At 48.4% G+C, this 20,917-nt stretch overlaps 7 protein-coding genes across 7 annotated transcripts; 6 read left to right on the top strand and 1 right to left on the bottom strand.

Moving 5' to 3' along the window:
• Positions 1-1,848: 1,848 nt before the first annotated feature.
• BO87DRAFT_387328 (uncharacterized protein) lies at positions 1,849-2,267 on the top strand (the record flags this gene model as incomplete). Its single annotated transcript, XM_025624812.1, has 2 exons — positions 1,849-2,063; positions 2,138-2,267. The coding sequence occupies 2 exons, from the start codon at positions 1,849-1,851 to the stop codon at positions 2,265-2,267; spliced, it is 345 nt and encodes a 114-aa protein (XP_025478923.1).
• Positions 2,268-6,200: 3,933 nt separating this feature from the next.
• On the top strand, positions 6,201-7,613 carry BO87DRAFT_377149 (uncharacterized protein). Its single transcript, XM_025623478.1, has 3 exons — positions 6,201-6,559; positions 6,848-7,176; positions 7,263-7,613. Exons 1-3 carry the CDS (start codon positions 6,510-6,512, stop codon positions 7,304-7,306), a joined length of 423 nt encoding a protein of 140 aa, XP_025478922.1. The 5' UTR covers positions 6,201-6,509; the 3' UTR covers positions 7,307-7,613.
• Positions 7,614-8,920: 1,307 nt separating this feature from the next.
• BO87DRAFT_407248 (EthD domain-containing protein) lies at positions 8,921-9,735 on the top strand (the record flags this gene model as incomplete). The annotated part of the gene is made up of 2 exons (XM_025626055.1): positions 8,921-9,332; positions 9,397-9,735. Exons 1-2 carry the CDS (start codon positions 9,177-9,179, stop codon positions 9,733-9,735), a joined length of 495 nt encoding a protein of 164 aa, XP_025478921.1. The 5' UTR covers positions 8,921-9,176.
• Positions 9,736-10,159: 424 nt separating this feature from the next.
• BO87DRAFT_335943 (putative GABA permease) lies at positions 10,160-12,216 on the bottom strand. Its single transcript, XM_025620513.1, has 8 exons — positions 12,047-12,216; positions 11,898-11,968; positions 11,779-11,837; positions 11,673-11,727; positions 11,529-11,620; positions 11,099-11,470; positions 10,723-11,043; positions 10,160-10,663 (listed from the first exon to the last, which is right to left on the bottom strand). The coding sequence occupies exons 1-8, from the start codon at positions 12,143-12,145 to the stop codon at positions 10,296-10,298; spliced, it is 1,437 nt and encodes a 478-aa protein (XP_025478920.1). The 5' UTR covers positions 12,146-12,216; the 3' UTR covers positions 10,160-10,295.
• Positions 12,217-12,529: 313 nt separating this feature from the next.
• Positions 12,530-14,483, top strand: BO87DRAFT_459621 (Zn(II)2Cys6 transcription factor; the record flags this gene model as incomplete). Its single annotated transcript, XM_025628971.1, has 4 exons — positions 12,530-12,575; positions 12,639-12,664; positions 12,725-13,483; positions 13,545-14,483. The coding sequence occupies 4 exons, from the start codon at positions 12,530-12,532 to the stop codon at positions 14,481-14,483; spliced, it is 1,770 nt and encodes a 589-aa protein (XP_025478919.1).
• A 204-nt stretch (positions 14,484-14,687) lies between these two features.
• On the top strand, positions 14,688-15,359 carry BO87DRAFT_68625 (cupin domain-containing protein). The gene is made up of 3 exons (XM_025629478.1): positions 14,688-14,933; positions 14,991-15,119; positions 15,187-15,359. Exons 1-3 carry the CDS (start codon positions 14,858-14,860, stop codon positions 15,336-15,338), a joined length of 357 nt encoding a protein of 118 aa, XP_025478918.1. The 5' UTR covers positions 14,688-14,857; the 3' UTR covers positions 15,339-15,359.
• A 550-nt stretch (positions 15,360-15,909) lies between these two features.
• On the top strand, positions 15,910-17,457 carry BO87DRAFT_387323 (flavin monoamine oxidase family protein; the record flags this gene model as incomplete). Its single annotated transcript, XM_025624811.1, has 1 exon — positions 15,910-17,457. One exon carries the CDS (start codon positions 15,910-15,912, stop codon positions 17,455-17,457), a length of 1,548 nt encoding a protein of 515 aa, XP_025478917.1.
• Between the last annotated feature and the right edge of the window lie 3,460 nt (positions 17,458-20,917).

Here is a 20,917-nt window from a genome sequence, read left to right as displayed (position 1 = left end):
CGTCGCGGTATTCCCTATTCCAAAGCAAGATGTCCTGGTAGGATGGAAGCCGAAGGTGTGTTCCAATACGACTGTCGCAAATTGTCCCCCGCTTTGTATGAGAACGATATCCAAGTTAATTGGCGAGCAGCGCAGCTGTCCGGAGCTTTCTGGAATCTGCGAAATATGGGATCGAATTAAGGAATGTGACGACGAAGGTCCCTCGACAGGCTAGGTTGGGTGGTGGTTTAGACAGGTGTTGAGTGAGACGGAGTCGATCGCGGAAGTGAGAGGCTTTCGGGAAGTTGGCACGACTTTCGAGATTGAAGTGCTGATGAACGGAGGATGTCTTCCAAATTAAATGCTGGGGAAGAGTTCGCTAGGTATGCTGACTGCAGCCTCGAGGCGTTCCCCTTTTCGTGGGTGGTGGGCGAAGATGCTGACCGCAGACGCTCAGGTGAGGGGAAAGATGGGAGGGAGGTAGGAATGGGGAGGGAGATTAGTACATCTCCGCCGTATCGCAACCGAAGCAAGCAAAAGAGCGGAAGACCAGGGCGAGAAGCAAGAGATAGAGAGAGAGGAAGAGAAAAAGAAAGAGGGAGCGAGAGAAAGAGGAGAGAGAGAGAGAGAAGGACAGTCTGGGAGACTCGCAGGTCTATAGTAGTAGTAATAATAATAGTAGTAGTTTAGTTAGTTTAGCAGTGAGCAGAGGGAAGGAGGAGGAGGAGTAAGTGGTGGGAATGTTGGTCGCGGAGTCGTCGCGCAATTCGTTCGATAATCCATCAAGTCCGATCGAAGTGGGCCACGGTGCCAGCAGAGTTGAGCTGCTAGTAAGTTTAGTCCGGCTTAGTTCCCCTTCGGCGTAGTCATCCTTCTTGGGACCTTCGGCTGTGAGTGGCCCTGACACCGGGGCCTGTATTACCTGTGAAAACCGTGTGAAAGATTTCCGGCGTCGCATTGGGCCCCGTTCTGGGAATCTAGAAAGGGACTAGTCCGCTGTGGCTACCGTCACCTAAGGGCCTTAGCCGTAAGCCCTTGGCTTCTTAGTGTCGTTTAGTTCCGTGATAGCATCCCGGCTGCGAGCTCCCTGTACAAAGTAGACGGCCTGGCCCTGATCTCACTGGTTGTAGACGAACAATGCTGACCCACCCCGGAACTCCATTCAACTGTGGATGAATGGCTCCATTCATTCTTCGTCCGCTCTTAGCCTGGTTCGAGCCGATTGGAAATGGAGTGCATTAAGGTCCAATGCTTCTTACCGCCCGTAAGCTACTAGTCAGTAAGTAATAATCTTGCGAGTTATGGGTGGCACAACGCGTTATAATACCAAAACGATATTAGTACCCGGTATATACGTGGTTTAGTACGGAGCTCTCCGTATCCTCAATCATTCTCTGCAGCAACACACACTGTCCGGCTGAGGAAACATCCAGCAGTTGACGATTGATTATTCGGGATATCCAGCAGATAGATAGCCAGTAGGTACGTACTTGTTCGAGTCAAGTTCCGGCCTCGCCGATGACCCGCGGGCCCATTGACAATGGATTGACCATAGATCCTTCCTCTATGGGTCTTCGTGAAATTAATTCTCAATCAATCTGGATTTGAGATGGATTACTCTCAAAAATGCAGCATTACTCCCACGATCAGAGTACTAGTACGAAGTAATGCTTTCTCACGTCGCCATCATCCACGTGCCATATTACCTTACCCATCAATATGGTTCCGACCGCGATCCTTTAATCTGGGTATATGAATCTATATGAACTCAATAAACTTTTAACCGCAAGGATCGTAGGCATTGGGAACTCAGTTTAGCCCCCAATCCCACGGTCGCTGGACGTCAGCATCAGTGACCTCGTACCATTGATGGCCAACGACTTACTCCTGGGCTATGGATGCATCCTTGTGATGTCTCCGACTCCGGGGGCGAATGAGACCCCGAGTCATGTTCCCACCGGTGCCCTCCTGCGGCTGCCAAGCCATGCAAGCGAACGACGACGCCACGAGGCGCGAATCGGATGCATTGGTATGCACCGATCGACGAGTAGCATCTGCTTCTATGGACAGTGTTTTGGGACAAAGTAAGTACTTTGTACGAAGTCCGAATGAAGCCTGCAAGCCCACCTTGATCAAATTGACTACTATTATTTGTTAGACCAGAGGGTAGAGGAACTATTGACAGTGTTATCGATGTTCGAGCTTCCGGGTCTTTTATCCGTCGGTCTATAGAGGACACTGAATGTACATCGCTCTTGGACCAGGAAGGAGTCGGGAAATTGAGTTGAACTAGTGCCTCGGGTTCTCATAGATCATCGCCATTCTTTGCGATCCATCACAAACAAAGGGAAACAGAGGGCTGAGCATTCGAACCTGCCTAAGCTTACTGTAGAACCTTATCTACGCAAGTGGCTTCTTTCCAAATTCGCCAGCGACAATTTCGGTATCTTCCGTTGGTTTGTCAAGAGCCTGCGGCTGAGTTCTAGCAGACACTTGGCTCCACAGCACTGCGATCTTCTTCCAAGTGTTGAAAAAAAAGCATGCTTTTGCGATGGATGTCGAATTATTGAGCGATAGTTGCATGATTGCTTCTGTTGTTCTGTGGTCATCATCCAGATCTCGCATGATCTCATCACTGTCGGATCAATGCGAAACCTACTTAAGTAGGGGGTAAAACCATGCCATGTGAAACTTTATTTACGATATCATGATCTGTCATGATTCGGAGATCGTATCGTTCATTGACCACCCGAGGTCGAGCGCCAGAGATCGCCGTGGAAAGATGCTCGCACTGCGATAATACTTTTTCTTTTCTCTTTGGGAAATGGGAATGTGGAGAACATTTTCGCCTTTTTTGGGTTTCCGGAGTCGTCTTGCCCGCCGGCCAACACGCCGTCGGGCCACTAAGGCAGGGGTAGCTTTAATCAGCAGTCCGTCAGCGTCAATCAGTGGAGGTAAGATGGGCGCTTAGCCTTAGCCACAGGGAAACACCCTCCAAGCGAACAGGTGAAGCGGGAGTGGCGAGCAAGTCTAGTCTAGCAGACGCATCCATGCGTGGGTGTTTGCTTTTTCGATTTTCCTTATGAGATCTATCATATGCTGGTCATCGGCGCTATCCAAGATTCGTCCTCAAATGCAGGAGAAGCCTGCATACCTTCCCTCGATGAAAGGCGAAAAGGCGGATGCAAAAATGCACCTTGTAACAGTGTCCCTCCAATCTCAATGCAGCTCCTCCCGCGTCGCATTCCTTATCTCCTTCGAGAAGTATGTCGGAGTGGAACTTGAAAATCCTTCTGTATTTGGATTTCCTCCGAACCCCGAACAGATGAAACGAAGATGTACGTATTCACTTTGATCGTTGTGCACCTGACATGCGAATAGGGGCATGCACCATTCTCGTGCTTTGATTATGTTCCACGAGTGTCCCTGGGTTATCCTGGGCCCATCACTGTGGGTTTCAAGGTCATGCCTTCGTCGTAAGATCTTACTCGGTACGAGCAAGACAGGCTTCCCGCGGGATGGTTCGCGGGATGAGTACCATGGTTCGGGCAATAAGCAGCCTCATTTAGGGCCAGAGAGAGCTTCTAGGGTGGTTGAAGTACCCTTTCCAAATATTATTGATAATAGACAATGGCAAACAAACCTTAGCCCATCGCTAATTGAGGTCTAGGCTCTGGCGGTCTCTTGGAGTCTTTGCTTTTAGAAGAGATCTACAGCAAGGATGGGTCATCCACATCCGTTCTATTTCCATCGAATGAGCCCGATAATGAACAATGTTATCTGGTGGAAGATACTCCGGAGTGTTGTCTTCAGGCTTAACCACAACAGACAAAAAGCAGGTGATACCATCTCTGTGTAATACACAGGAAGAGTAACGATACGTACTGTCCTGATACGATACGACGTAAATACGACCGGCTGCGCGCTCCAACCACGTGCTTCACCCCTCGTCCTCTGTGGGATTCTTAGTCTGTTTCACCAGTTTCGAGTTCCCATCGACCCCACAGCGAAAGCGGAGTCCTGACAGGACGCATTGAACTCCTTCCATGCCATTGACTTGGTCACGGTGCACTGCGACCCCCTTGCATGGCCAGAAAAAGAAGGACAGAAAGAGGGAAAAAAAGCCTTTTGCGCATAGACCAGGGCTAACTTATTGACGGAGGCAGTTAGTTGCCTGCCAGCCAGAAAGTACTGTCAGTGTCCAGAGTTTGGTGTCTATCTGACCCGCCCTGAGATAGCCAACTTTTGTGAGATGCAATAGTCGAATGTTGCATCTATCCTTCAGACCCTAAATTTAGTTGAAGCATTTCTAGTGAATGGGCAGCAACGGGCAAACACCAAACAAGCCTTTGCCCATAACAATCCTTCTGCAGTTCGAACCCCCTTTTTTCTTCCCACTCCTCCGACCCTACCCTTCTGGCCTCTCTTACCGTTCGTAAATTCGTATATATTACTCCACTCCACTCCGGCTGGATGGGGTTCCTGAAAACCGCATGGAAAGCGCTCCGTAAAAATGGATACTCCGTAACGGCAACGCATCCGCAGGTTACAAGATACTTACCTTATTACTTGGGCAGTATCTTCCATAGCTCCGACCACCCAATGCCATTGGCCAATTCCTCAGCGGCCTCGTCAGGGTTGACGCCGGAATACCGCGTGGTTTCTATTCCGGGGGAAATGCAGGCCGGGGTCTTGCCGCTTTTTCTCCTCTTTCTAAATTTCTAAGTTCTAACGGCCGGCTTTGGATCCTAACAGGGAAGAGCTCCTTCCGAAAATAACCATTTCGGCGCTGATTAATGGACGATCCAGTCAAAAGTAATTGAAGTCCCTGTTGCACTCCCGAGTGTCCTTTCATGCTTGGCTGGGCGATCTTCAATCAGCGCCAATCGGGAACTCCCATAAGCACCCAATAATGATGATTGTCGTTCCTCATCCGAATACTGTTTAATTGCGGCCCATCTTGCTTGCGGCTAGGCTGTACTAGGGGACAGTACTTTCAAGCGAACTTGATTCTGGGCAGACATGTCACATGCCGGGGGGAGAGAATGGTGATACCAATGCGGTGCATACACTCCAGCTTGGCAACTTTGCTAGAGAGCACAAAGTTGACTAGTACGAAACTTAAGCCTACTTTGCGCATTGTGGCTTCTATTCAGGACCGCGTAAGGTTGCTTGGGCTTCTATTCTCTCTCCCACACATACGCACATCTTGGCGAGGGACAATACAGGAAGTATCTCGCAATCCCGAACCTCGGGCGAGAATTAGCCGTTTTGCCAAGTGGATAACTTCCAATTGTGACCCGTGTTGAGGCAACCTGGTGAAGCGTCCGCCTTGTGGTTATTGGCCAAAGCTGTCCGTCAAGCTGTCAAGTCAAGGTGCCCTCCCGAAGCGTCAAGAAAGCCACCAGGTTCCATTCGACTATCAGTACCTTATTCGAGCACGGTATCTGCAGGTACCACCGCGGTGGACCTTGCCGTTGCTGCTAATTGCCTGTTGGGGACTCGGTAAATGGAGCCTTATTACGAATCACTGCGATTTCTCATTGGTAATACCTCAAATCACTTCCGTGATCCGTACCGGCGGATTCAGTCCGGGTATCGTAGAAATGGGTGCTTTTTTTTCTTTTTTGGTTTTTGCAATTGACTTGCAATCTTGGAATGGCTACTCATCCCTGCATGGCTCTTTCCCTTTCCATACATTGTCAAAGTACCGAGTTTGATCCCTACCTAGCTAGGGATGTAGGGCAGTCGCCGTTTTCAGCACTCTACAGTAAGAACCCCTGTTGAGTGTCACTCACACCAGGTGTGTTGCTTGCTCCGTGGTTCAACCATGGTTAAGCAGTGAGCCAAACAACCATAAGGTTTCAACCGAGCTGTCGCCCGGAGAATTAGACAGTTTCTCAGCATGAAAGGGGTTCAACCAACACATGGAATGTAGCAGCATGTAGGTTGATTGGTTTTGACACTCGTGGCGCACACACTCTGGCCAGGGGATTGCACGACATCTGAGCGCTTTCTGCTGGCCAAGTTGTTACATCGGCTAATGTAAGTAGTAGCAGTTACCAATAAGTTCTTCAGCCTTCTGGGATGATCCAAATCCGTAAATAGCAATGAAGAAATCTCCGTCCCGTCCACTCACTGACCAACTGAACCACACCACCCATCATTTAACATCAACATCATCATCATCCCATCTCCTGACCCCTGAAGCATAAGATCCATTTTATGCTCCCTCGATGCACAGCTGACTCATCACCGCCCTCAACTGCCCGACTAGACAAACTCACTAACCAATTCACTAACGAGCCTAGACTGAAACGCCCGCATCGCTACGGATTTACAGGGGGAGGCTAAGGGTAAATAATAGGCTTGCGCAATGAAATCCAGAATAATTATTATGTTTGAATTTCCAGCTCCGAAATGTTGTCCCCTTTCCCTCAGCTCCAGTCACCATCATCACAAGGATTCGCCGGTCTTGAACCTTATCCCGAGCTGACTGACTCCTAACGAATTTACGTGGTTCTGGTGAGATGAGTCGCATGCAGAACGGCCAAATACCAATTCCCCTGAAGAGGCTTAGGTCAGTCAGTCAGCTTACTTTTCTGTTTTGTTTTGTTTTGCTTTTTGATTAGCCACTAAGAAAAGCTCTCTGGTGCGCTTATCAATTGCAACCCCATCACATTATTACCTCAGAATTTGGGTCATTTCCGACTGACTATGCAGGGATTGGATTGGTAGCCAATCCATCCCGCACCCTGCATACGGGAATGTACTCAATAAGCATTAGATGCTACTACTATACCACCTACCTACGTATAAAATAATTAATATACTACCATCAGCTGACATTTACCCACTGCAATCTTAGCGAAGAAAGTTCCACCCACTCCGAAGATACAACAGTGCACAAGTACAACTACAACCATCACAGCAGCGATTCTAATAATAATAATAACCCTCCCGATATTGAAAAATGTCAGCCCTACCGGGGGTATAGGCGACACGATGATCACAATGACGATGATGACAATGACAATGACACGGATATTCTGAGCAATGCTAGTGGTGATAGCATTATTAGTAGTAGATATGGACGACAAAGGTCGCGGGTGGTGATGTTCTACGCGGCGTGTTATGTCGCTTTTGCCATCCTGTCGTTCTTCTCCGCCACTTATTACTTTTTGTGCTGGATGCCGTGTATGTATTACGCTTCTCATCATTGCTGCTGTGTTGATTTATTACTCTTGCTCTACGGTTACTAATTATGGTCCTGTTTTGTACAGATGAACCGTCCAACAGTGATCCTTTTCCGGGCCGTCATCGGTGATGCGCAATATCTTTACCTACTAAGCTACACAATTGATTGAGGGGACGCGCATATCAGTCGATTCTCAGAGCGAAGTCCAACAGGGACTCCTATGCAGCGGGATACTCGACTGATACTACAGTATACCTGGCTGGAAGACGCCCGGAGTGGACAGAATATCCAACTTGCACTTTGAAACATACACCCTCTCGGTATAGAGGGAGAGAGTGTGAGAAAGTGTGTGAGAGAGATAGAGAGAGAGAGAGAGAGAGAGAGAGAGAGAGAGAAACAATGTACATACGTCTCATATACATAATGCACAAAGAAGCAGATACGATCTTAATTCCATGAAGAAGCGAAAGTGTATCCATAATTAGAGAATACGAGTACCCCATCTGCCAGTAATGACTTGTCGCTGCTCTGAATCTGCGCGAACAACTATACAATCAGGAGGATCAAGGCGCCCACTATACGACCTTATATCCTAGTTAGGAGGCGGGAGAACACCTTCCCAAGATAGTCTTGATTACTACGCAAAGAGCTGCACATATAAGTATGTGTCACGCAGTGCTAATTTCAAACTAGTTCTATGTAAGACGAACTAGTATAATCCCGAGTTATAATTCGACAGCGATATTCAATGCAAAGATTGAATATTACAATACTCTGTCTTTGGCCAAATGTTTTCTACGGCTGTGCATCTTGGGAGAGCCAGTGAAGCTTTCAAACACGTGCGGGCGATTTTCACCAGATAATTAGTGATTTGCCCCAAGCTCTCTTGTGATTGATGCAAGTCTCATGCACTCGATCGCTAAGTTTCGATGTACTTCGCGCTGGATAATGGGATTACACTTGTTGGATCATTTACATACCTATATATATATATAGTTTCTGTCTGATAGGCAACAGTACAAGGGCTTCCGTGGTGAAGGACCTCGAAGTATTGGGTGGGAAAGTTCCACACACCAGCAGACCTTGAACAGTTATTACATATTTAGCATAATACATGTGTCTAGGGCTTTCCTTGTTGCCTCCTGCGTCGAATGCAGGAGATGAGAAGTAGATCCTAGAGTTTCTCAGGATTATAGGCGACAGCCGGAAAGCGGCAAGGGTTCCTCATTGATGAGCATGGGCTCAGCTTGTGGGCTTTCGGTATTTGTGGAAAAGGAAAGGCGATAGATGTAGCAATGTGATTGAGGTAAGTATGTACAAAGACATTTCTTTGACAAGATGGGATATTGGGGGAAGGGAAAGACACGCGGGGGTATGATAGGGTATTGGTAGGCATTGGACGAGGTGACTACGTACTACTACTTAGTCTCATAACAGTCACCACCAATCACTGTGACATATCAACAGACCGGGCAGGCGAACAGAAGCAGGCAGTAGTGTATGATCCAACTGGCGCAGTCGCTCTTATTCCGTCCTGGTAGACTAAAAGCGTTAGTAGTAACCGGGGTATGGAATGCTAAGCAAGGATCTGAGAGGCGAAGCAAGAACCTTGTGGGGGTGGGCTGTGAACCAGCGAAAGCGAACAACAGTCGATTGTCAGTTAGTGTGTGTTAGTTGGTATTTAGTGGCATGAGTAGTGTACAGGCAGAGCCAACAATTTCAACCAGAGATGCAGATCCCAGCATAAGCCAGTCTTTGTTTTGTATGCGCGGGTTATTGCTTTCAAAGGACGAGTTGCAGGGATTACAATATCATACTAGTAACTTAGTATGTCACGCTGCTGTAAGATATTATAGTAATGGACATAAATTGGGGGGTTTGCCCCCAAGGCTGATCGTCTCACCTTCATTTCTCACGCCTTATCCTCTTTTTTTTCGGATACTACTACCCAACTCCTACATTCTCATACTTCCCGCATCAGAGCAGAACAGATCAGAACATGGCTCCCCAGAAGCAACTGGTCATCAAGTTGGCCTCCTTTCGCTACAAGAAAGAAGGTATCTCTTGGAAGGAGTTTCACGAATACGGCGCCAGACAACATGCACCCAAGGCTGCCCGTATCCAGGAGAGACACGGCGCCTATAAGATCACGCACGTAAGTTCTCACTTGTCCGTTTATCTCTCTCTCGACTAAACCTTCTCTCTCTTTCTGTGGCTAGGTATACACTCCACCAATCACCAAGAGCCTCATCACCGAAAAACTTCCCTGGGCTCTCCGTCCCGGCTGGAAACTCGACGACCACGACGTTTCGATCTCGATGTACGTGCCTAATCCCGAGACGCTGCAGGCAATTATCGCGGACCCAGAGTTTCAGAGTCTTGTCGCTGGGGAGGACCATATCCTGGACCAAAAGCGGGCCACAGTGACCGCCGGCTGGGAGGAGGTGTTTCTTGATGAGGGCAAGATTGTGGATATCGAGCGCGAGAGTTGGGAGGCTTTTACCGCTATGGGTCAAGATAGTGAGAAGACGTCTGCTCCTGAGGATGTTCGTATCTAGAACGGGTATGCTGTTGGTTAGCTATAAATGTAGTCATGTATAAACCCTTCATTGCTCTCCATATTATATCGATTGCGAGGGCCAATGCCCAATATGATGGAATCATGCCCATTTCCAAATGAATATGAACGTACTTCGTAGACCATTCTTGAAAGAGTGGGTAAATGACAAATTGATGTTCATAGGAGGGAAAGGAAACATAATTGTGGTACAGTATTTTACAAAGATAATTGAGTGGAATGTTGCCGGAATATTCTGCACATGTTGAAGATACGATGAAGACCCTAAATGCCAAGTTGACATTCTCAGTGACCTTCAGTAGTGGAGATGTTAATCAGGATCTCTATACACTTCTTATGTAGGCTACCACTTCATTGTGATTGAAACCAGTGTCTTGCTATGCTATGGCGTACCCTCCCAGACCCTTCCTTTCTACATATGCTCCTGGTGGTATATAAAAGGTCCCCTCACAAATTGACAACAACGACAGGACCATTGTATTCTTTTCGACCCCTCACCAGCCAGAACACCGTACTCATCAAACAAACGAACCCAAAGATTCAGGAAGCATAGTTCATGTTAGACGGAGTGACGGGTTGATAAGAGGGAAACACCATGAAGATACTGGTGAACAACAGATAAATGATGGCGATGACATTGATTGCAATGCCGGCGCGGCCAAGTCTCCATGGTCCATAATTCACACAATGTGGTGCGGAAAGGCGGCGCCAGAGGAAGAAGACAATAGGGACAAGGTATGAGATATGTAATCCTAAAACGGCAAGTGAGAGGATGGCGTTGAAGGCAGTAGTGGAGGCGATGTTGATCAGTCCAAACAGGATGAGCAGACAGCTAGTTGTGATTATTGCACGCTTCGGCAAATCTGTGCGAGGATCAAGCTGAGAAAGGTAACTGGAAAATGGAAGAGCTATGTGGGTCAGTAATGACATTCAAGAGGTAAGAGAGGAATAACGCGACTGTCCATACCTCTGTCTCGAGCCAATGAAAGGACCATACGAGCCGTCGATGCTAGCAGTGCAATGGTACCTAGCCAGGCTGCGATTATCAAAACAGCTGTCAGGGCACAGCTTCCAGCCAAGGATCTGGTCACACTGCGGAAAATTTCAATGATTGGGTAGTCGGTCGGGGTCTGAAGTGCACTTGCCATGTCCCCCATGCAGAACAGAATGGTGAGTAGAAACACAAAGCCCAATATGTCGTTGATGGCAAGCGATCCCAGCATACAGTACGGCACGGCGGTTTCTGGGTTAGCCATCTCCTCGCAGAGATGGATGGCTCCGTCGTAGCCTGAGCTCAGAGAGTCAGATTATGCATTATGGATGACAAGTGGATGCTGACGAACCTGCCAGAACATAGCAGCTGGAGAGCATTCCAAGGCACCAGGAAAGACCATTACTAGGCCACCCAGTGCTATTCAAAAAGGTAGTGAAAACAAAGCTGGCATCATGTTTGATCGGCACGCAAACCCACATAACGATTAGGACAATCAGAAATCCCACCAGGTGAATGATGAGAGACGCCGTCTCTACTAGGGAGAAAAGACGACTGCCCCAGATATTGAGAGCGGTGGAGAGACCGACAAGAGCCCAGTATATCATTGACAAATGCCAGCGCTGGGGCTCATACGCCTCGCATGTGAGGACTACAAGGCCTTGTATCATGCCTGCGGCAAGATAAGGGGCACTAGCAGTGAATGATACCCAGCCAAAGGTTCCTAGTATGTGAAAGAGATAAGCATCGTCGCGTATAAGCCTGGGGATGACAGTGCTTACCTATCCATCCCACGAACCAGCTGAGGATATTCTGCCATTTTTGGGGTGCGAACTTTGCGATGAAGTGATACTGACCACCAGCCGTAGGATACCTAGCATGTAACAAAGTCAGATAACTTCAAGTACAAAGCAGGAAGCACTGACATAGACACCATTTCACCTAGGGAGGCTGCTGTTGCCATGGAACCCACAATCGCAACTACCATTTGATCAGAACCATTGAGTGCGGTTAGAGAGAGGAGAGACGAACGAAGGAATCCATAGATGAGTGATACAGGGCCACCACTAACGAGACCCGAGGACATTGTACTATCGTCAATGGAACAGTTAGACACGAAACTGAATTGTTGGAGCGAGGGCAGGCTTCACCTGGAGAGCGCCTCCCAAGTTGACATGAGAACCACAGTCAAGGCAAATATAGTAAGCCGAGAAAAGGGCTTCTACAGACCAAGGATCGCCATTAGAAGTTGCCCATGTCGACTTCAGACTGGTATAGATTAAGGAAAGAGGATAGTGACCTTGATTGGGATAACCTCTCCCATGCTGAGCCCATTATCATCAATGCCTGCCGACTTGGCAGCCATAGTATCTTTAGGGTCCTTCATACTGGGTGACATTTTATTTTTGGCAATAGAAGTGCCATTAGTCCACAAAATATAAGACTGTGTGGGTAGGAATGGGATGTATAAAGCAGAAGCTCTGAGGTAAAGAGTCCATCATGATAGGCATCTTCGGAATCGCCATGGCCAGTACCCTTGCAACTGATATACGGACACGAAATGATTAGCGCTTCGTATCTGAAAGAGTATAAAAAGTGCGGGCCAGTGGAACGTTCCGATGCTTATCTTGACAGCGGAATTGCGGGGAAGCACTAGTGAGATACCTTATCATCTCTTGCGGATTATTGCCGCCATCTGCAACAATCAGCTTCATCTACTCCACAACATTGTCCTCACGAGCAATACTACTACCATACCCATTCCCTGGACCAATCACTGTCAATGTCGGACTCACAGCCCGTCTCACGCCGCAGGGTGAAGACTCGCAGTGAGTAGCTAAGATGATCCAAGTGTGCATACATTGAGGGGACTGACACACCTCTGATGCCAGATGGCTGTCTAAGATGCAAACAAAGGGTGGGACCAGCAACTCATAGGGTACTTCCTCACGAGTGTACAAGCTGACCTGACTGACAGCGAATCAAATGCGATGAAACGCTTCCTGTGTGTATTCAATGCACCCGTAAAGGTTTCGAATGCCCGGGATACAAACGTCCTTTGAAGTGGTCATCCAAATATGAGGTGGGGAAAAGTGGCAATAATAGCGCAGCACCGAAGTCTTCCGAGCGGGTGCTCCAAAGGACAGGGCCCATCCAGCCAGTGGAACCCAACTTGTTCGAGTTCACGGTCTCGGACGGTGCCACACATTCCCTGTCTGTGCAGGAGGATGTCCAGTCCGCGCAGAACGAGACTGCTGCTAGTCCAGACCCCGTATTCATCTCTGCGGCAAACAGCTTGCCGTCGAACGATATCTGGACTCCTTCAAGTCTGCTAAGCGATGGTTGTGGTGATTCATGGACAAGAACCTTTATAGCGCAACGGACTTTGTCTACCCCACAAGACGATGACACTGCACTTCTTTGGCATTATTTCTCCAATGTATGTCCTGTCAACTCGTGCTTTGACTCACAAAAGAACTTCCTCCGCGTCGAAGTGGGATCCCTGATAAGCTCCCGACCTCTGATTCACTACTGCGTGCTATCAATGTCTGCCGCTCATCTGACGACAAAACAAAGAAATATGGTGACGATCACCCTGCGGCACCGGACGAGTGCACTCTCCTGCTTGAAGGCAAAACTCACAAAGGGGTTTTTGATACCGAAAATAAACAATGGATCACCGCTCGATGACATTGCCGAGATATTACTTGGTAGCATACTCTTGGGCATGACAGAGGTAGCCATCCTCCGTGTGCTTATGCCAGCCTTTTGTATGTCAAGCTGACGGCCTTTCATAGGGGTGGCATGATCCAACTCAACTCGGAGTAACGCATCTCCATGGTGCACGCAGCTTGTTCCAGAAATGGATTACCACCGTCTCAGCGTGCTGCCCCCGAACAAGAAACACAATCACGGGTATTATGTCCTACTGGGAAGCAGTCACGTCTTTTGTACATAACCAGTGTCTGGATTCGATATCCTACCTGATGCCGTACAGTCTTGAGGACGAGAGATGCGACATCTACGTCAATCCCTGGACAGGAATCTGCACACCACTTTTCATACATCTGGCCCAAGTCGGTATATTGACAAGACAGCGATCTCTTGCCCGACAATTGTCTGTAGGGTGGGGCCATGTAGGCCCCGACATGCTCGAGCAGGCTAGAGCCATTGAAACTGCGCTCCTTTCCTACAAAATCCTATCAACGGATCGCATAGAAGACACGGTTGATTCCCGGACACCTGTTGACCACCTCCAACGAATTGCACGCGTCTACCGGCTTGTAGGATTACTTCAGCTCTATATGACCTTCCCCGAATTGCACGGAGGCCCTTTTGTCGATTCTAACCTAAACCACAGGATCTTGAGCCTGGCTACCAATGTGCTTACCACTATTGGGGTGCTTCCGCCAACATCTGGAGTTTACTGTGTGCTCACGATTCCATTGATAATCGCGGGTAGCGCTTTGCAACTTCCTTGTTTCTCGTCCGATGCCCCCGCGTCCATACTGCAGCAGGATACCTATCTTTTCTGGAGGAACTTCGTGCGCGAGCGCATCAAGACCGTCCAAGGAATTGTGGGACTCGCTGTCATTGGCCGCGCGCAGAAAATTCTCGATAGGGTGTGGTTTCTAGCCGACGTGAGAAGGGCCGCTGAGGGGCCTGGCCAGAAATGGGAATACATCCAGTGGACCGAAGTGATGAGCTCCGAGAAGCTGGAGTCGATCTTTGGTTAAACCTCCTATGGCACTAACCGGATTGGGGAAAATAGTGCGTCAACTAGAACAAGGAATGCGATTGGTCGGTTTTCCTACTTATAGATGTCTTTCTAGTTGGATCGTGAATCTTGCCTGGCGAGGGATCTCCTTAAACTACGAGTCAGTGATACGATAGCATGGAACGGCTTGTGCTCCGGCAATTAGTGTCTTGATTGATTTCTCTTCGGGTTTCCTTCCAGTCACTATTGCTACAGCAAACCCACCAAGACCATTCATCCCTCGGCTAAGCAACTGCTACATATATACTAGTAGCCTCATTCCAAGCCTACCAGAACACTCAACACTTTCTCCCCTCCCCCTCCATCCCAGTCTCGAGACATAACACCATCAACATGGGTCTCCAAGTGAAAAGCATCACTGCAATGTACAATGTCCCCAGATACGGAGACATACCCAACATCTTCTTCGGTACCACCCCCCTTTCCCACTATTATCATCGACGGGACATTGACAGCAGAAACATAGCGGACCTACTAGGAACAAGCAAAAGTGGCGAGAAGAACCCAATCGTCGGATCCTGGTTTCGAATTGAGAAAGGACCTGAATCTACGCCTCCGACATATTCGTATGACGAGGTTGGGGTGGTCATTGAGGGTGAGTGAGCCATGCCACTTTGATGATAAGACATATATCAACTGATGGTGGGTTTATTACGGTGAAGGGGAAATCACTCTCCGTGATGAAACTGGACAGACCGTTACAGTGAGGCCAGGTGAAACATTCTTCTTCCCGAGGGGCAGTACTATCACTTTCTCCACGGATAGTTATGGGTTGGCGTGGAAGTGTGGGGGTCGTGACATGGCGAAGCTTTGATATGTGTCACTAGATTATGATGTAGGATTCAAATATGGTAGAGTCTAGCAAACTGATAATGAAGTGATTAAACAAATCTTATTTTTGCTTTTCAGAGGCATAATATGGATTGGACCGAGTTCTGCGACGCAATGTAGTGATTGGAGCTTACTATGTCTGGTTGGCAGTGCATATAACGGAAGCGCCTTGAGAACTGCTTACGCATGGAATCGAGAAGCTCTGAAAGGATCAATCAGTGCCCAGCCGAATAGATACGCCCCGTTCCCCTCACTTGTATATCTGAATTCATATCCCGCTAAGCGCACCATTACCCGAATTGGCAAAATAGTGCGTCAACTATGCCATCCTGCCCTCATCTCTTGTCAAGGTTATCAGCTGCAATCTAGCATCGAACATAAAATGTGCAAGTCCCGGAAGTAACGGCTATCACCATAGCACTCACTTATACTCGCTCGATAACCCGTCCTCACCAACTACTTGAGCAGCCCAACTTCCTCATTAGATACACTATATACACCATCACATGAACCCTCACATCCCACCAACCTCCGTACCACCCACAGCATCAACCATGTCCCGCTCCAGCGAAGGCTACCTCTGGACCCCCAAACAAGCCACCACAGGCCTACCCACCGACGCCATCCACCCCAGCACCCCCACCCTCCTCACCCACTACGACGTAGTCGTAATCGGGGCCGGATTCTCCGGGCTCATTGCAGCCCGCGACTTAAGCAAGAAGCACAATCTTTCCGTCCTGCTCCTCGAAGCACGGGACCGCATCGGCGGCCGAACATGGACAGCCAAGGTGCTGGGCGAGGAGATCGAAATGGGCGGGACCTGGGTCCACTGGAACCAGCCGCATCTGTATGCCGAGCTGCATCGGTACGGATTGCATCGGAATCTGAAGACATCTGCGGGGGCGTTCGCGCCTGTGGATCAGTGGTTCAAGTCGTCCAGCAGTGGCATTATGGAAAAGGTGTCTGTTGAGGAGTATGGGGCTACGCTTGAACGGGTTGCATCGAAATTCTTCACTGTTGATGGACTAGATAGTCGTGCGTTGATGCCGTATCCGCATGATTCGCTGAGAGAGCCGGCGCCGTGGAAGGGGTATGATTATCTTAGTGTGGGGGAGCGGTTGGAAATTTCGGATTTGGGTGGGTTGTCGGTGTGGGAGAAGGAGTTGTTTGCGTCGAATGTTAGTACCTTTGGGAGTGCGCCGGTGAAGGATATTGGGTTTGTGGAGGCGTTGCGGTGGTTTGCGCTGGGAGGGCATACAATGGCTGGGGTGTTTGAGTTGGCGGGGGTGTATAAGTTGGGGAGTGGGGGGATGACGGCTTTTGCGAGGGCGGTTTTGGGGGAGTTTACTGGTCATGTTTGCTTTGGGGCGGTTGTTGAGAGGATTGATCATGGTCGTGATGTGGTGGAGGTTGTTATGCAGGATGGGAGGAGGGTTGGGGCTGGGGCGGTGGTGTCGACGATTCCGCTGTATGTTTCTTGCCCTATTGCCCTTTCTTTCATGCTCTGGATCTTGACTAACAGGGACAAACATAGGAACTGCCTCTCCGATATCCAGTTCTACCCCCCACTATCCCCCCTCAGACAAGCAGCCGTCGCAAAGGGCCACATCAACAAAGGCGCAAAGATCCACTTTAAGCTCCATGAGACACTACCGGGCTGGTTTCTCACTGCGCATGATGGCAGTGACTCGAGCTTTGTCTTTGCGTTCTCGGATCACAATGGAACCCGGCCAACAGGTCCATCCGGTACCTGGTGTATTGGGTTCGGATACAATGGTCAACTTACCGATAAGCAAGATAGTGAACATATCTTGCAGAGGTTGAAGCGTGATGTTAACCCGGGTATTACAGTTGATGCGTATGCTACCCATGACTGGATGAATGACCCGTATGCGAAAGGGGCTTGGGCGTGCTGGGGACCAAACACTGCGTCGGAGTACTTGGGGGAGCTTCAGAAGCCGCATGGACGGGTTGTGTTTGCGAGCGCGGATTGGGCGGATGGATGGAGGGGGTTTGTGGATGGTGCGATTGAGAGGGGACAGGCTGCTGTGGGGGAGGTTTTGAGGGTGTTGGAGGGGAGAGAGGGGAGGGCTAGGCTGTAGGATATTTGAGTTGCTACTATGGTGTCTTATCATTTCTAGTGTATGTAGGATGGACATGGCTCTTGGAGGTCACATCCAAGGCTTAGTATACAATGAAGTGTACGATGACTGGAACTAATGACATGGACAGTAAACCTCTGTCAAGGAAGAATATAAACCTCAATTATCCGTATGTTACTTGATACTCATTGTTGAAAGATAATTGAAACATTAACTTGACTTTCAGCATCAAGTATCTACATCTTCAACGCAGGCTACAAATGCAACATCAGTACTCTTCTTAGCCACCCAAATGATTATACCATCCACCCCCGCGCATGGACCAGATCAACTGTCCATCACATCAAAATCCCCGACGTGCCACAGACCAATAGGCATTTAAGCACAGCCTTGTCAATACTACTACAACATGGTACTCTGCGTGTGGGTAGCATACCGCTAGATTTCCAACCAATAGGATAGAAAATGCAGTTGTGCGAAGTGATTGAAATGCATCTTGCATCGTGCTTGACATGTCGGTGTGAAAGCGGCTGGCATGATGGCGATGTACTCACTCACTCATTGTCCTGGTCCATAGCTAGTAAGTACTCACCGCATAGTAAGAATATCGGTGACTATCAAGGGCTTCAGCTTCTATCGATCCAGGTAGATAAGCGTTCGGTGATGATGTGTTGGTGCCTACTTGTCTGCCTATTTCCTAGATCCTGGCAGTGTAGAGCACGTGTCGATCTATGTAGTATCTTGACCAGTTTATCATTTCTATCTGATTAGCGATGAGTAAGATCGACGATCTGTGGCTCTCCAAAACGACCAAGGTATCGGGGAGAAAAGGAAGGAAAAAAAAAAAAAAGATCCTTGTGACTGGTCATCTGCTCCACTTTCCTTGCGCAAAGTGATGTGTGCCGTGTCTGTGTGGGATGCAAGTGACAAATCGGTATCGGTATGGGGATGAGGCATTGTGACTGGGCCTCATAGCCGCCAACTTGCAGGGCTAGTCTAGATACCTGTCTTCCTTGTAGGCCATGAGTCATGCGGTCTGATGAGGGAAAGATGTCTACCTGCAATTCGTCAAAAGTACCATATAGTAAGTACTAGGTACTACCTCTTTGAGCCTGGTGGCTGCATCTCCAAGAGGGACTGGCCCGGCCAAGATAAGCTTGTGCTATTCATCATTTGGGGAAGGTTGACTACTGTAGGTAAGTAAGGGGCACAGAGCCCACACACAGAGAGAAAAAGAGAGAGAGAGAGAGAGAGAGATAGGATGGAATGCACTCGGCCGTGTTACCGTAGCCTTGGATTTCTGTTTCCCACCCCAGATCCCAATCATGATGCAGATTGAAATCAGGCGCCGGGATTCGAGCTTCACTTTTTTTTTTTTTTTTTTTTCTCTTTCCCCTCCTGCGGGCGGGATGTGGGCTGTGATGTGCGACGTATCAAATTGTGTGATTTTACCTCAACGGAAATGTGATGAGTGATGGGATGGGTTTGCCCTACGGAGATTGTTATTTGGGCTTTGCTATTATTCGGTATAAGGTAGGATGCCGATTTACTACTGGTGGAGGCTGAGTACGCGGGGACTTTTTGGCTCATGCTGGGATTTGATTGATTTAGATGGTAGATGGTGGGATGTCAGCTGCAAGGCATGAAGAATCAATCCTTTTCGGTCAGAATTTTTCTCCCCCATTGTTTGCTTTTTCTGCAATGACGTCCTTGCTTCGGAATGCGGATACGGTCTGGCCTTGGTCTTGATGCATCGGAATCCAGCCATTCTGGACCAGATTACCCTAAGTCAATTGGTAGTACTATACCTTGCCTCCTCATGGTATTTTATTATATACGCTTGGGCTTCGATTCATGTGAGGTTAAATGCTTAGCGATTATTAAGCGGACATAATAAAAAGACCCAAAAAAAAGAATAAAATGTGCTTAATTTCCCTCCCATCAATTCACTTTCAGCTCACCCGTTCAGCCGCGAATTTTAGATGCTAATTTACCAACGAACATCCCGGTCCATAACGGAGTAAACCTGGTGCTTAACAGACTGACCAAAATCGGCGATCGGCCGGAGATCCGCCGCAACGGTCAGCCACTAAGAGGCAAGGATGAACTCAGAAAGGCAAGACCGGCTGTCATCCACTCCGCAGCTTCATCCACCGGGCGTTCCTCCTCGAGGCGGTCATTGGCACTTAACGGCTCCCGAATGACCCGGCCAACGTACTGCTGTTTTCCCTCTCCGATCCAATCGTGATTCCTGTTCGCCCTGCCCCCCCCTTTTTTTTACCCTCAAGTCTCCTACTTACTCCTACTCCCCCCCTTCCCAACTGCCCACTTCTTCCCACTTTCATTCGATCCCTTTTGCTTTTTTGGGACAATGGGCTATCCTCATTCGACGCTCCCCATTTTTAAGATGCCAAACGAGGGAAATGAATGATTATTATAATAAAAAAAATTAAGAAAAAAAGGTACCTATCTTCATCTCTACCGGTACGATCCACTTCTTCTGTCCCTCGACTATTCTCTTTTTATACTCCTTTTGCGTCGCGTGCCCGATGCCGCCCCTCATCTCCCCCCTCACCCCCTTTTTAGGTAACCAGAAATAAATCCGGGTACCTGAATTCGGTATTTAGGTGGTCAAGTAGATAGCGTGGTACGCCCGACGTAAAAAAGAATCTGGGTTCAGCTGATGAGTGTTGTTGGTTGTAAGGAGGGAAGGGGGACAGAAAAAAGGAGTAGATAGTAGCTACGTAGATACTACTAAAAGTAATCAACTAATACTAATGTAGACGGCTTACCTTGTCTCTCCTCTTTAGTTGGTGCTACTTGGTGGCAGTAACGGGAGCATTTCAGCTGCAGGCCAAGAGCAGGCATTCATTCATTTTCAGCTTTCCCCGTAAATGGGATCTGAACACACCGTGACGTTAGCATCGGGTTCAGCCACTCTCATTGGACGCGGGATGAGCAGAAGGATGAAAATCTACGGAGTACTAACTATGACGCGGAGATAGATACACTGTACTCCGTAGCTACTACTACTACTACTACTACTACTACTACTACTACTACTACTACTACTACTACTACCTATCTACCGGCATGTATCGTTGCCTCGGTCTGGAGATTCTGACTGATCGACTGTCTTCTCGTATCATTCAGCCTCGAAGTTCCGCTCCTGCACGGCTGCCGATCCGTGTCAGTTGATCATGAAGGTGGGCTTGGGGCTTCATTGGGGGGTTTTTTGGTAGTACTTTGTATCCGGAATACGGAATACGGAGCTATCGGGTGGCTACTATCTATCGATTTATTATTCCTTTCAGATCATCTGGGGCTAGATACATTACCATGCTAAGTTATAGATTACTCTGTAGTAGTGATTGCTTGAGATAGACTACTAGTTACTATATACTAAACCGTATGATGTTGATATAGAATAGTAATGCTCGGTACCGTCAAGTCCCTTCTG

The sequence above is a fragment of the Aspergillus neoniger genome (genome assembly GCF_003184625.1).
Source record: "Aspergillus neoniger CBS 115656 unplaced genomic scaffold BO87scaffold_19, whole genome shotgun sequence".
Taxonomy (NCBI): domain Eukaryota; kingdom Fungi; phylum Ascomycota; class Eurotiomycetes; order Eurotiales; family Aspergillaceae; genus Aspergillus; species Aspergillus neoniger.
Note: the sequence above shows the minus strand (reverse complement) of the source record. Positions and strands in the feature narration are given on the sequence as shown.